The sequence below is a fragment of the Anas platyrhynchos genome, chromosome 3, assembly GCF_047663525.1.
Source record: "Anas platyrhynchos isolate ZD024472 breed Pekin duck chromosome 3, IASCAAS_PekinDuck_T2T, whole genome shotgun sequence".
Lineage (NCBI taxonomy): Eukaryota > Metazoa > Chordata > Aves > Anseriformes > Anatidae > Anas > Anas platyrhynchos.
The window spans coordinates 20,139,879-20,154,070 of NC_092589.1; the positions used below are offsets into that span (position 1 = coordinate 20,139,879).

General features: G+C 37.5%; 1 protein-coding gene across 3 annotated transcripts in view; it reads left to right on the top strand.

Annotated features, from left to right (window-relative positions):
• LIN9 (lin-9 DREAM MuvB core complex component) overlaps nucleotides 1-13,327 on the top strand; it is a 40,060-nt gene extending 26,733 nt beyond the window's left edge. For all 3 annotated transcript variants that reach the window (XM_038177224.2, XM_038177225.2, XM_038177226.2), the window contains 8 exons: nucleotides 225-358; nucleotides 1,353-1,472; nucleotides 1,643-1,744; nucleotides 6,675-6,755; nucleotides 10,025-10,150; nucleotides 10,428-10,610; nucleotides 10,709-10,806; nucleotides 11,945-13,327. In XM_038177224.2, coding sequence (XP_038033152.1) covers nucleotides 225-358; nucleotides 1,353-1,472; nucleotides 1,643-1,744; nucleotides 6,675-6,755; nucleotides 10,025-10,150; nucleotides 10,428-10,610; nucleotides 10,709-10,806; nucleotides 11,945-12,050 — 950 coding nt within the window. In that variant the 3' untranslated portion in view covers nucleotides 12,051-13,327. The remainder of the gene's footprint in view (nucleotides 1-224; nucleotides 359-1,352; nucleotides 1,473-1,642; nucleotides 1,745-6,674; nucleotides 6,756-10,024; nucleotides 10,151-10,427; nucleotides 10,611-10,708; nucleotides 10,807-11,944) is intronic.
• Nucleotides 13,328-14,192: the final 865 nt, after the last annotated feature.

Consider the following 14,192-nt stretch of genomic DNA (forward strand, 5'->3'; position numbering starts at 1 on the left):
ATTAGGCAGTATATCTAGTGCATACAATTCTTTTTCAAGGCTTATGATTTTTTTCATTTTAATCTAGTCTGTTTTGCTTTTTGTTTCTAATATAAATATATATGTATTGGACAATGCCAGGGTTACTTGCAAGAGATACGTTGTCTGTTTTTTGCATCACAATATTATAATATTTGTGTGTTGTGGTGTTTTTGTTTTTTATTTATTTATATGTATCTTTTTAGCACGGTTGCGAGGTGTCCATGACGGACTGTTCACAGGACAAATAGACGCCGTGGACACTCTTAACGCTACATACAGAGTTACTTTCGACAGGGCAGGTCTCGGAACACAGACAGTCCCAGATTATGAAGTTCTTGTAAGTATTAACAACACATACTTAAAATAGTTCTAATGAAAGAAAGCAGCCTACAATTCTATCCTTTAATCCAAAAGAATAAAATTCAAAATATTACATCCAGGTTGTATTGTCATAAAATAGAAACTAGCGTACCAGATGCATGGGAATTTCCAGGAGAATGAGCTCATAGTGCTCATGGTTTTATAGAACAGGATAACCTTCTATAATACAAACATAACTGTTCAGACTGGAATAACTTACTAGAGCTAGTGCTACAGCCTGAGTTGAGTACGAAGAAGTATAACGAGTAGTGTAAGATCCCAAAGAAAATTCTGCTGTGGGATCCAGGCAGGATTTGTAGAAAATGTTCGTGGAAACTTGACCCTTTGTAATTTGACAAAATGAGTTAAGGCTTGTGGTAGTTGGAAGAAAGTATTATGAGTTGATTGAGTCTAATTTTCAAGCTTCTATGGTAATGAAACTAACGGTGAGGACACTGTTTTGGTCAAACAAATTGTAGTTACTTCCTAGCTCTCGTGCTTTTGTACCAATTTATGAGCTCCATGGATTGTTCCTGCTAAATGTTCTGACCTAGACTGCAAAATTTTTAGATGGCACCATATTCTTTAGAATCTTGTGTAGCAGTCAGTCTACTAAGGGACAGCTAACTTGTCTGAGATCTAGTCTTTGTTATGATGAGAGTTTGGAGCCTTTGGTGAACTTGTGTTCAGTCATGATTTGTCTGCAACTTGCCGATAGGATTTTTGGAAATACTCTTGCAAGGGTTGGTTTGTTTTTGATGTGATGCTAACTCTAGCAATGTAATACGGTTTTGAAGCTCTTGCTAGCCCAAATGCAAAAGGTTACTCTTTCAATCTTTCAATGTTTCTTGGGTTTGGAGTATGGATGTGCATAGTTAGTCCAGATTCCAGAAATGAAATATGTATACCATAAGGTATGTTTTTAATTAGCCTAGCACCTGAAGTATGTCCTTCCTTTTCCTGTCATACAGAGTAATGAGCCCCACGAAACAATGCCAATCGCTGCCTTTGGACAGAAACAACGGCCGTCTAGGTTCTTTATGACCCCTCCCCGATTGCATTATACACCTGCACTCCAGTCTCCAATTACAGTAAGCTACTTATTTCATGTAATTTATAATATTAACTGGTAAAATACTTTCTGATACGTGGTACAGCTGTTACCTTGTACAGTTTTTAATTTTCTGGGGTTGTTCATTAAGATAACTTCATTTAATAGCTTATTTTTAGAGAGATTTACTGAAATCTTCTTTTTTTATAGGATAGTGATCCTTTATTAGGACAGTCTTCATGGAAAAACAAAATTTCTGGCACAGATAGTGAAACACTAGGTGGCTTTCCAGTAGAATTCCTCATTCAAGTGGTAAGTGTTAACTGCAGCTCTTACTTCTGTCATGTGTTGTCCTTTTTGTGTTTATTCTAATTCTTCTGCAGTTAAATGACCTTCTGTTGATTTATGAGGTGGTGATATTGTGATACCAAAATGAAATTTTAAGAAAATATTATTAATGCTTCTTCTGAGTTTCTTCCTTTTTTTTTTTTTTTTAATTGTTCTCACTTGTTCTTAAGCTTTGAAATGTGCTACTCGTAATTTAGACCTCAGGATGGCCTTTTGACTCCAAAACTGTATTCTTAGCTCTACCAGTTGGTCTGAAAAAAAATTTTATTTCTACCTGCAAACTTTGTACTATGCTAAAGACTTTTTTCATTTAAAATATTCTTGCATTGTGCAAAGAACATTTGCCCATGATACATTATCATAGATAGTATAATATTGTATCCAGTGTTAGGTAATGTGCCTAGCTGCCTTGGAGAAGAAAGGAACCACTTTATTCCCTGAATACGCTATAGTTCTTTTTTCTCCGCAGGAGAGCACCAAGACCTGCCAGGAACCAGCAGATCTCATGAGAGAGATTGGTGGTACTTAGGCAGGGCCAGGAACGATGGCAGCCACCCCCTATGTGTACAAAAGGGGGCCCTCAGGGAGCGCTACAGACACAGTGTGGAGGGTCAGTTTGTGTGTGGTGGGTGTGCAGGGAGAGTGTATCATGAAGGAGTGCAACCCACTGGCTGAGTAGGGGACTCAAAGTGCATGTAACCCAGCACCCAGGGACCTGGTCAAGAGTACTTGTTTTGCCCAAGTTTGCCGAATCTTAGAGCCAAGGCTGCTGTCCCACGTGGGGGGTCTGCACCATCTACCCCAGAGATGGCCCGCGCCTCCACGCAGACAGTTGCTGAAGGGAGAAGCTGCAGTGAAGACCTCAGACTGCAGGAAGTGCCTCGACTCCTGCGGCCTGCAAAAGGTGTGACCAGGTAGAGGACCTCCTAGCAGGTGGCTGAGCTGCAGGAGGCAGTGAGAAGGCTGCATAACATCTGGGAGGCTGAGGAAGGAATTAGATAGCTGGTTCCGAGCACAGTCTCCAGTGAACCCGCAGCCAAACAAAAAAAATCCACCAGCACGTGCACAAAGGAGGGGGGCCAGTAACACAAAAGAATGAAAAATTGCAATGACAAGGACCAGCAAGAAGGGGTTTTCCCCAAACCTTGAGGTGCCGTTGCAGAACCACTTCATCACTGGAGGCTGAAGAGGAAATACCACATCAGGAGAGATGCAGGAGCAAACCAAGCTGTTACTCAGCTCCAATAACAACCAGCACAACTAAGAAAAGGCGATGGGTGATGGAAGTAGGCAACTCTTTTCTGAGAGGCACAGAGGCACCCATCTGCTGACAAGATACTAAAGACAGGTGTGTTGCTTAATGGGGGCTTGTATTAGCAATGTCACCAAGAGGCTGCCAAGCGTTGTCCAGCCCACTATTATCCACTGCTGTTGTTTCATGTGGGCACCAGTGATACAACCAGGAGAAGTATCAAGGACCAGAGCCCTGGTAACAGCAATAAGGGACTGAAGCACAGGTATTTTTTCCATCAGTCCTCCTGGTCAAAGGGAAGGGATTTGAAAGGACCAGACAAATCTGGCGAATCAACAAATGGTTACAGGGCTGGTGCCACAGCCAGGGGTTCAGCTACTTAGACCGTGGGACTTGCTTTGAGGTCTGTAATCTTACTGGCATTACAGAGATGTGGTGGGATGGCTCCTATGACAGGAGTGTTGGAATGACAGGATACAGGCTCCTGATGATATTTTTGCCTCAGTCTTCATCAGCAAGTGCTCTAGACACACCGCCCAAGTTGCAGAAGTCAAAGACATGGACTGGGAGAATGAAGAACCACCTGCTGTAGGAGAAGATCAGGTTTGAGACCATCTAAGAAACCTAAATGTGCTCAGGTCTGTGGGACTGGATAAGATGCATCTGTGGGTCCTGAGGGAACTTGCAGATGAAGTTGCTATGCCCCTGTCCATCATACTTGTGAAATTGTGGCAGGGGAAACATAACCCCAATTTTTAAAAGGGGAAAAAAGGAAGACCGAGGGAACTATGAGCCAGTCAGTCTCACCTGGAGCTGGTTCTTCTGGAAAGTATGCTACGGCATACAGAAAATAAGGAGGTGATTGGTGATAGACCACATGGCTTCACTAAGGGCAAAAAATGCCAGAACAAATCTGGTGGTCTTCTACAATGTGGTTACAGCATTGATGCATAAGGAAAGAGCAACTGACATCATCTACCTGGCTTGTATGTATTGTGACTGAGAATAAAGTCATCAAGAAACAAGTAATAGATGTAACCATTTTTTTAAAAAGTCTTTTATCCTTACATGCAATATATATCCTTTGATATTTGACCATACTGCATGTTCTTTTTAGCAAAGTCTGAGCCTCTAGTCAATACTAAAAGTTAGAGGATGATTTTTTCCAAGTGTTCAGCTGAAGTTTTAGGTTTTTGTTCTTTCGTTTTGTTTTTGTTTGTTTGTTTTTTGCTTTTTGTTTATTTGTTGATGTTTGTTTGTATTGTTTGGGAAAAGCTTAAATTAATATTGGGAAGAAAGCAAGCGAAGACAAAAAAAAAAAGATCGTTTGCAATGCTGCTGCATGTCCAGTAGAGGGAATACAACACAATCAGAAAAGCTGATCAGTCTTTCAGATTGCTATGGAGAAAATAAGTATCTTTTCATCTTAAAAGCCAGCAAGAAAAAACTAAGAGTGGATGCTGGAATTTTGTCTTTCTGCTTGTGAAAACTTTGGAAATACTCCATATGAAGTTATTGCAGACATTGAAATGCTTGTTGTCTTCATATTTCATTTTGTAGTCAAAAGAATATACAAGTACAAATGTAAGCATACTGTTTGGGTTGTTCCTTCGTGTCTTTTAACGTGCGGAAACGCATTGTACTAAAACTGCTCTTTGAATTTAATGAGGACTATATAACAGTAAACAGGATGAGTTATACTGAAAATGGAACTGCTGGGCTGGAAGAAAATTCAGACTGACCTGAATTAAAGTAATTTTGGGGCAAATGAAAATGCAATTCTGTTTAATAAAAATATACCAATGGGAGAAAGTTAGTAGACATAAAATGGTGGAAGGTCAGTATCTTGTAGAAATAATTTAATTATCTTGACCACTGGAATATTTCTGGGAGTGGGATGAATATAACATAAAATGCAAGGTCATGAACTGGAGAACTAGGGCCCATATCCTTGAATATATCTGGGCATCAAAATAGAAGTGCAGCACCACATACCTGTCCCCAAAACCTACAAGGTAATATAGCCTGCACTAAGCTAGGAACTCACAGACTTGGTCAAGGAGAGAGGTCTACATGTGTTAGTTGTTAGGTGGTGCTGACAGTGTAGCTTGGTGAGGAACTTCCTGGCAGCAGTGTCAGATGGTGTACAATCTTCCTTCCTCCCAGGTGTTTTTTTGCCAACATGAGCATTTGTGTGATAGTGAAGTAGATCAAAGAGATAATCCAGCTCAAAAGCAACAATTTAAAAACTCTTTTCCTGCGTTTTCCATATGTATTGTTCATCATTTTCAGTTTCCTGCAAGGACAGAAGTGAATGTCTGGAATTGGAAGAGTTATCTACGCAGTATTGTTCTGTGTCTTGCTGTAGCTTGTCATCAGTTCATAAGATGCATCTGGCAAAGTATTTGTGGCAGAGAGTATTGATGCTGGTAAAAATGTCATTTAGAATAGCGGTATAGATGTCCTGGTGCTCACATTTAAGGAAGGATGACAGTGAATAGAAAAAAAGATACAGAGAGAGCCTCAACAGTTCAAGAAAACAGGAGTTTTTTATGGGAGAGTAGACTTGAAAGGCTTGGGTTGTGAAAGTCTAGTGAGAGAGTGGTGGAGAAGGGTTGCTTTTACTGTCTGTGAAAATGGGGCTAAACACAGAGGACAGGCTGTATTTAAGCTGAAAAACAGCCTGGTCAGAACAAATTGCTATGAAGCTAATAAGAATGCATTCAACATGGAAATTTCAAGAAGATTCATAATTAGCTGAAAGAGATCCTGGAAGAGATTTTCGTTAGGATTTGTGAGGGCAATAAACCTGGCTGCCTGAAGACTGAACTTCAAAATCAACGATGGGAATTATATGTAAGGAGATGTATGTTGAACTAGAAGTTCCTGTTTCTCCCAGTCTCGTGTTCCACTTTTAGGATGCAGTTAAACCCTTTGGAATTTTTAAACAGAGACAAGATGTCAAGTTTTATATCAATAATAAAGCTGTTGTTGGTTGTAGTGGAGCTATAATTTCTTTCCATGTGCCTGAGAGAATATGAATGGTTTTATAAGTGATATGTGTGTTGAGAGCAGTCTCAGTGATTTCCTCTTCAGCTTGCTAGGTTCTCAGGGCAGAAGAAACAGGGTATTCCCTCTGTAAAAGAAACAGGTAAATGGAAAGACCAGAGTTGTTCTCCATAAAATAGATCCAGTCTCTATAGCAGGAGACTGGCAAGGTTTTACTGCAAGAACGTACATAAAGGGCTGGTGCTTAGTCCAGGGCACAGCTGAGAACAGAATTACAACTCAGCAAAAGCTTGGTAGGACACAGGCCGTTAGTTGTAGTACGTGATGGTATCACCATGAAGAGTCGTGATTCTTCAGCCTCTAACGGTATATATTGTTTTCCTATAGGGAATTCCAGCTGATAAATTTTAGCTTTCTTCTGTCTAGGACACTTGAAAAGGTTTAAAAAATCTCTGAAAAAAATCCATTGTTTATTTTCAATTATTTTTTACTTCTGCATCTTCACTTGAAGAACAACTGAGAAATGTATTTTAAAATTATGAAAGAAACATACATTTTATTGTCTTGAATCTGTATGCCGTTTCAAAACTGCATAAGGACCTATTTGTTCTAAAAATAGCTCTTTTGTTTTAGACCAGGTTATCGAAAATCCTTATGATCAAGAAGGAGCACATCAAACAATTAAGAGAGATGAATACGGAAGCAGAAAAGCTGGTGAGAATTTTCTCTTTTCAGTTCTTAATTAGGATATACTTTAACAGCTAATACAAATAGATAAGAATTAAAACAGAGTCTATATAAAATCCATATATTTTATTGCTTTCTATAATGTGGTGGGATTCTTATTTTTTAAGACAAGTCAGAGGTCAGTTGTTTCAAATAGGATTCCACTTTGAAAGCATTATGCTTTGGAAACAGATTAATGTGAACATCAGGATAGTATTTGCTTCCTTTATGTGTCAATTGATGTATGTTATGTACTTTGAGGGTTTGGGGGGTCAGTTTATAGAGTAAGGCATTCATCTTAATTTTATTTTGTGGAGGTAGGTATTTGTTTAGCTTTCTGGACAAGAACTCAGTTTACAGGTTTTCTGTATACATCACTGAGTGCCCTTAACCTAGATTTCATATTACAATACTAGACCAGCTACAGCATAATTACCATCAGCAGAACAGTTTTTCTTGCTAGGTTTTATCTAATCATCAGTCAATAAATCCAAAATGATAAGAACGTTTCTTCTACAACCCATGTCTATCCATCAACTTGAATGTGGAAAGGTGTCAGTCTCAACCGTCTGCCAGCGTCCATTCTGCCAGTATCTCTACATTGCATAAAAAGAATGCTAAAGTTTGTGGAGAGGAAAATGAATCCTTTTTATTTCTTTAAACCAAAAATGCTGATTTTCTTAATTTAAAATATTTGAATGTTGAAGACTTCATCATAGTAAGATTTCCCTCTTTGTCCTTTCAGTGATCATTTGCACGTTCTGTTATTCTGTTTCCTACTGTCCCAAGGCTGATCTTCAAAACCTTGTTAGTATTTCAGTTATTACATTATCATTTTGTCTTTTAATTGTGTTTAATAATAATAATTTAGTTTTAAATGCAAAAAGAAGCAAGATTAAAACATGCTATTGCAGCATGTAACTCTGATACTGAAAAATTACCACCCCTTTTTTAACCAGAAAGATTTCTGTTCCTACTGAGATATCAGTACTTTTGCAGAGGTAAAGAAATCTATAGAAAGGGCTGAACTTTCAAAGCCTTCCTCTGACAAGAACCCAGATATTAACATGCCACTCAGCTACTATGTTATAAATTTAACTTTATTGTGGAATAAGAATACCAAGGAAAATGGCAAAATGGAGAGAGCATTCTAAGAAGCAATAAGGAAGATGATGATTCAGGAATAAACATTAAATTTTAACTCAGTTATAGCCTAGATAAGGACTTTGAGATACCTTTCTTATGCTGTTTGCTTTGTAAATAAGCAATCATAACACTTTTTTTTTTGTCACAATTTGAAGCTGTCCTGATAAAAATAGAGGACATGATACCTTTCTAATGGGTCACGTTCTTAGCCTGCCTGTCTATAATACTTTGTCCTCTTGGTAATCCCATCTACATTTGTTTTGCTTACCATAGTCTTTCTCTCCCTTAAAAAGCATTTTCTTTGAACGTTCCTCTTTCCAGCATGTCAATATCATGTCTGAACATGAATAAAATGGAATCCTTTGAGTTCATTCAGGAATAGTTCAATTGTCAGACTTTGCTAATCTTACATAAAATTGTTAGAAAAACACTGTTGTTTGGAGACACTTTTTTTTTTTTTTAGTGATTGATCCAACCTAGAAGTAAAGAGAACTGACCAAAATCAGAAGTGGTACTGAATGAAGTCCATTATTATCTGGCAATAACAATAAATCCAAATTTACATGAGGCAGGGAAAGGACAGCTTACTATCAGTTAATCATTTTGACATCACTATACTAACCTTGGTTGCAGGCTATAAACAAGTTACATACACAAAACAGTAATTACTTTTCTGATAGCCACTTGGAGAAATGAATGCAAGTAAAAAGGATGGCTGGTTCATTTTTTCACTTGAGCTGCAATGAAGATGAGGTAAAGGCGATGCTGGTTGACCAAGAGAAGCATGTAGGTGCTCCATGACAGAGATGTTATGTTTCCATCTACTGAAAGCCATTCATCTTTTATCTGTGAGGTCAGCTATTTGTCAGTGTTTCCATATCTTAGATTGGTCTTGGATCGTAAATAATGCTGGTGCTGAGAAATATCTTTTGTCTTCACTAATACAGAATGCCCTCACCCGTTTTTTTCTGATATGGAGTTCACAATTTCCTGTGGCTTTCATGGCTAGCCTGTATTAGGCCAGTATGCTCTAGAGGGGGCTGGTCACTGAAGGTCTGGAAGTTACAATTATTTACTTATATTCCGGAGCCAGAGGAAGCATATCAAATTTATGCAGGTTTCCTGGTTGCTGGGTGAAATCTGAAGTCATGATGTTAGTTTAAAGCACTGTTACATTGGTATTCAGACTAGTCAGTCCCTGGGCATCATTTCAGAGGCCAAGTTTAAAGGGGAACTTAATCTAGGACTGATAACTAAAAGCTTGATTTGGAGTTTCTGATCTGGAGCCTCCTGATGAAGGCTGTTGACACTGAAATTTACTTCATCTCTTGTAATCTTATGCCTATAGGATTGTATGAGGTGTCTGTATCTCAGACTTGTGGCAGAGGAACAGTGAAAATGTATCGAATTTATCACCGAAGAGGCCATTTGTAGGGGAAACTTACAATACGTTGTATATTTTGTTTCAATTTCATAAATATTACCCAAACAACATCAAGATATGCTGTGAAAGCAATGTAAGAAAAATAGTACTGTATTCTGGTTTCGTTTGCTTGTTTTATGAAATTGATCTTATCCAAAATATTTGTTACCAAATGTAAGCTATAGTAACTTTTATTTCTTGGCAGAACTGTTAGTTGTAACAGAAGGTATGTAGCACTAGAATTATTCTCAGATGACCACTAACTTACTAGCCAAGTGTACCTCCCACCTGTAACAGAGGTGGCTGTGGCCATGTTGTCCTGTATTGTCCTCTTACTGACAGGGTCATGCAGGTTCATGCAGTTCTTTCAGCAGGAAGAAGTCATTCCCAGCTACTGGTGAAATAACTAGGTCAGGTCACAGTTATCATCTGTAGTATTTAGCACCACAGATTATCACAGCACTTACTGCAGAGAATAAAAGCATGCTAGTTACTACACAGTTGTCACTTGGAGTTGCAAATCGCATTACTAGGTTTTAAGATTTTGCATGTTATCACCTTCCTGTTGGACACTAGGATTTCAGATACCTCAGTATTATTTTTAAATTGAAAATTTCTTTTGATGAGTTCAAAAGGTATGTATGTAAAGTATTGCATTAATTTTAATATGCTTTTGTCTTTTCCACAGAAATCCTATTCTATGCCAATAGGTATTGAGTTTCAGAGGAGATATGCAACTATTGTTCTAGATCTAGAACAACTAAACAAAGACTTAAATAAAGTGTTGCATAAAGTTCAACAGTATTGTTATGAGGTAAGATTTTGCTGGAATCTGTATGAATTTGTTATTTCTGCTTAAACAAAGTTTTAAAAATATATATTTCCTGGGAATAGGGCATGGGTGGTGCTCACCTGGAAATGAAACTAGTAGCAGTTCTATCAGTTTCATTCTGTCTCTTTTCTCTGTTTCTCTTATCAGAATGCAGGGTATGTACCTGTGGACTCTCTTTGAAATGACTTGTCACTTCACTCATGCACCAAATGCAAAAGGAGATCTTTAGTCTTCATTTCTCTTTATTTTATCTGTACAGCTTGCTCCAGACCAAGGCCTCCAACCTGCAGACCAACCAACAGATCTGAGGCGGAGATGTGAAGAGGAGGCTCAGGAGATTGTTAGGCAAGCAAATTCCTCAACTACAGGACAGCTTTGTGTTCAAAGCGAAAATTTAACTGATCTTATCTCTAGGCTTACAGCAATATTGCTACAGATTAAGGTAAAATGTTTGTAAAAATAGTGTTTCCAATTAGTATTAAGGCTCTGTCAGTTTCTTTGTGCTGAACTGTTTGAACTTTTTTTTTTCTTCTCCTGCAGTGTCTAGCAGAAGGAGGTGACCTGAATTCCTTTGAATTTAAATCACTAACAGATTCATTAAATGACATTAAGAATTCAATAGATTCCTCAAATATCAGGTATTACTTTTTAAATACTTAATTCCTAATTACACGTTTTGTACCAGCGAGCAATTGTTGCTGTATTTTAGAGGTGAATGTTCATTATGGATAAGAGTTTTAATCTGGTAACATACTTATAGGAATGGTCTTCTTAAAGGGAGTGTGAAATTAGCAGTTTCCAGTAAAGTAAACTGATCTTTAAAAAGTGTTAAATGGATACAACAACAACTAAAATAAAGAGCAAGAAAGTCATGACAACTAACAAGTTATTTTAGATCACTTTCAGTACAATTTCAGTATTTGTTTTGCAGTGTTACTCAATCTCTCATCTGTAAATATCAAAAGCTGGTATATGAGACAATTAGAGATTACGACCACCTTCCATTAGCAGTATTTTAAATGAAGAAACAGAAGAACAGCCGTGTTGTGCCAGATCAAAGGCCCATCTAATCTAGTATCCATTTTTCAACAGTTGTCAGAAGCAGGTGCCAGAGGAAACATTATAAAGATAGCAAGAATGTGGCGATACTTTTCCTGAGTATTCTGCAGTCTCCAAGAATTTGTGGCCATGACTTTTTTCAATTATATGGCTGCTGAATTACATAATTTTAAGAAATTACCTAAATGCCAAGTGTTTCCTTATACGTTCCATATTCATATTGCTATGTAATAATGGGAGGCTACATGTGCATGAAATTTTTTTTTGCAGATAGTAAGACGGCCTTTTGATTTAAAATTTAAAAAAAGTTTTATAGCACACTTCCATTTTGGTAAAAGCAAAAATAAAATCCAAATATTAGTGAAACGTCTCTGTAATCAACACTGCAAGTCAAAAATTGGAACGGATCAACTGATAAACACTGCTAAGGTGATGATCTTTTCAGTGTACTTAGCTTGGGTATTTTAGCATCTTTTCACCATGTTTTTGTTTCATTAACTCCAACCATGTTACAGTCATTTTTAAAACACCCAAGTCAGTAAGTCTGACTTCGTACAGCTGTTCATGCAAGTGCTACTTTTATATGTCTCTATTATGTTGCTCAAGTATGTAGTACTCACTCATTCATCTGAATCTATGTTTGTAACTTGTAGAAATACTCAGATGTGACTTTTACTTTGAGGTTTAATCCTTTTTTTCTTCTTTTTTCCTCTGTAGTTGTTTTCAGAATAATGTGGAGATCCATGTTGCACATATTCAGAGTGGTCTGAGCCAGATGGGAAATTTACATGCCTTTGCAGCTAATAACACCAACAGAGACTGAAAATTTTCTAAGTGTACAGCAAGTAGTTCTGGAAAATCCTCTTCCTTTACATAGGCTTCACCAAATATCCTAACTGCCAGAAGATAAGGGAAAAGAAAACCTCTCAGAAAGGACCCTTTTAAATATAATATATCTGCTTCTTAAGAAAACCAGCATTACTGGCCAACCTTATGTTAGATTTTTCCATTTGTTATCCACATACAATAGTTTTGCTAACTGGTAATCTCTTAGTAATTGCATTTATTATAATAAACCTGAAAATGTATTTTCGTATAATTTGAACTTAGTTTTAAAAGTTCAGATTAATTCTGCCCACCTCTTCTCGTTGGCTCTCATGGTATGTTCGAAATGATGAAGAGGAAATGGCTCACATGGGTTAGGCAGATTGTTCCTTAAAGCTACACTCCTGTAGGTGTCCGAGAGTTGCCATTTCACCCTTCAGCTAGCACGGTGACAGCACAAGCTGAGTGTTCCTGATCTAAAGAAGCAGCAGTGGGATATGGACAGTGAATGGAAGTTGCAAACTAGGGGATGTTGGGCAGATCTGTAGATCAGTCAGCGTCTTATTGGAACTTTTAATTTATCATAACTTATATAAGGAGTCTAATGAAGGAATATAAAAATGTAACTTTTCAGAAACAGTCGTTATGTTTTTTCCCTTTACATGGGGCAAAGAAAGTGTTTTAGTTGGTATTTTATATACATGACTGGTTAAACATACAGTTTTTCCAACTTTTTTGTTTGTTTTGCACAACTTTTGAATTAGATTACTGGTTATCCAACAATATCCAACATATATAAATATGAAGATTTTTATAGTGAAATATAACCAGTGAGGTAAACTGCAAAAATAAAAAGTGACAACCTGCCTATGAGTAAATTTTGGAATGTTAATCTTGTAAAAAGTATGTATTGGTTTGTTTAAATAGTCTTGTAAAGCTTCTGTGTAATGAATCGTTTCCAGATATGAATTTTCAAAGATAGGTGTAGAGATGTTTTTCATTCTTTTAGATGCCTCATTAAATGAGGTCTTTTATATGTTAATGTATAAAGAATATGTAAACAGGATTATTTTCAATTTTAAAATTTTGTATAGTTTAAAGATGCTTCTGTATTCTGTGTTGGTATTGTGCCACTGCAAAACTTTAGTGCAGAGTTTATATTTAGCTAAACTTGTTCTGTTAATTAAGAGAAATGCATAAATCTTTTATTCTCAGTGAAATTTGTAACTGAATAAATTGACCTATGAGAGTTGATATATTTCACAAAAATGCAAACGTTTGGCAGATGGTGTCAGGTCATTTTTCAACGGAAGTTAATTTCTGAAAATGAAATGTTATGGGCTGCAGAACAAGGTGGGTAGCTATTTTAAAAGATACATACAAAACTTATGAGGGGTATTCCCAAATACTAAGCAGTAATTTTGCTTGAGTTAGCCATGGACATTTACCTCTTGTAATGTAACAGAGCATTGTAGTAGTGCCCCCAATTCCTGTGTTTCGGGGTGTTACCATCTGTTTGGTAAAGAAGACAGACAGGCCCCCAGCCACCACACTTTTCATTTAAACAGAAAAAGCGTCAAGGCCTAATGCAAGGCACAAAGGCTTAGTCTGACAGTAACTAACACGACCTACAGCTAACTCGGGGAAAAAGAACCATCCTCTTGTTGTTGACTCCCACCCCCAGCCTTCTCATGTGGTGCTCATAAAACCTACTGGTGTGCTGGGTCAGTTGTGAAACTAGAAAAAAACTACGATAGTATTTTGTGAACCCTGTAAAAGCACTTTTGCTTTGACTGGGAATAATGTGCTTTTACAGGGTACACAAAATAGTATTGTAGTTTTTTTCTAGTTTCATGTTAGCTTGGCTAAAGTGGCAGAGTTGAGACTGACTGAGCCAGCAGACAGTTTGAGGTGTATTTTTTCATTAATTAGGTCATAAATTTATGCTTTCCCCTCAATGAAAATGTAATTGTAAAGTAAAGTGAATACTGACCACAGAGATGAGACATTTTTCATAAATTGCCCTTCAGGCCCATTAGGTCTCTTGTTCTGAGCTGCAGCTCTGGCGCTCCAGGACCTTACATGGGACGGGGATTTCCAGCACCGCTGAGGTAAGAAACCCCATTCCTGCCAGAGGCAT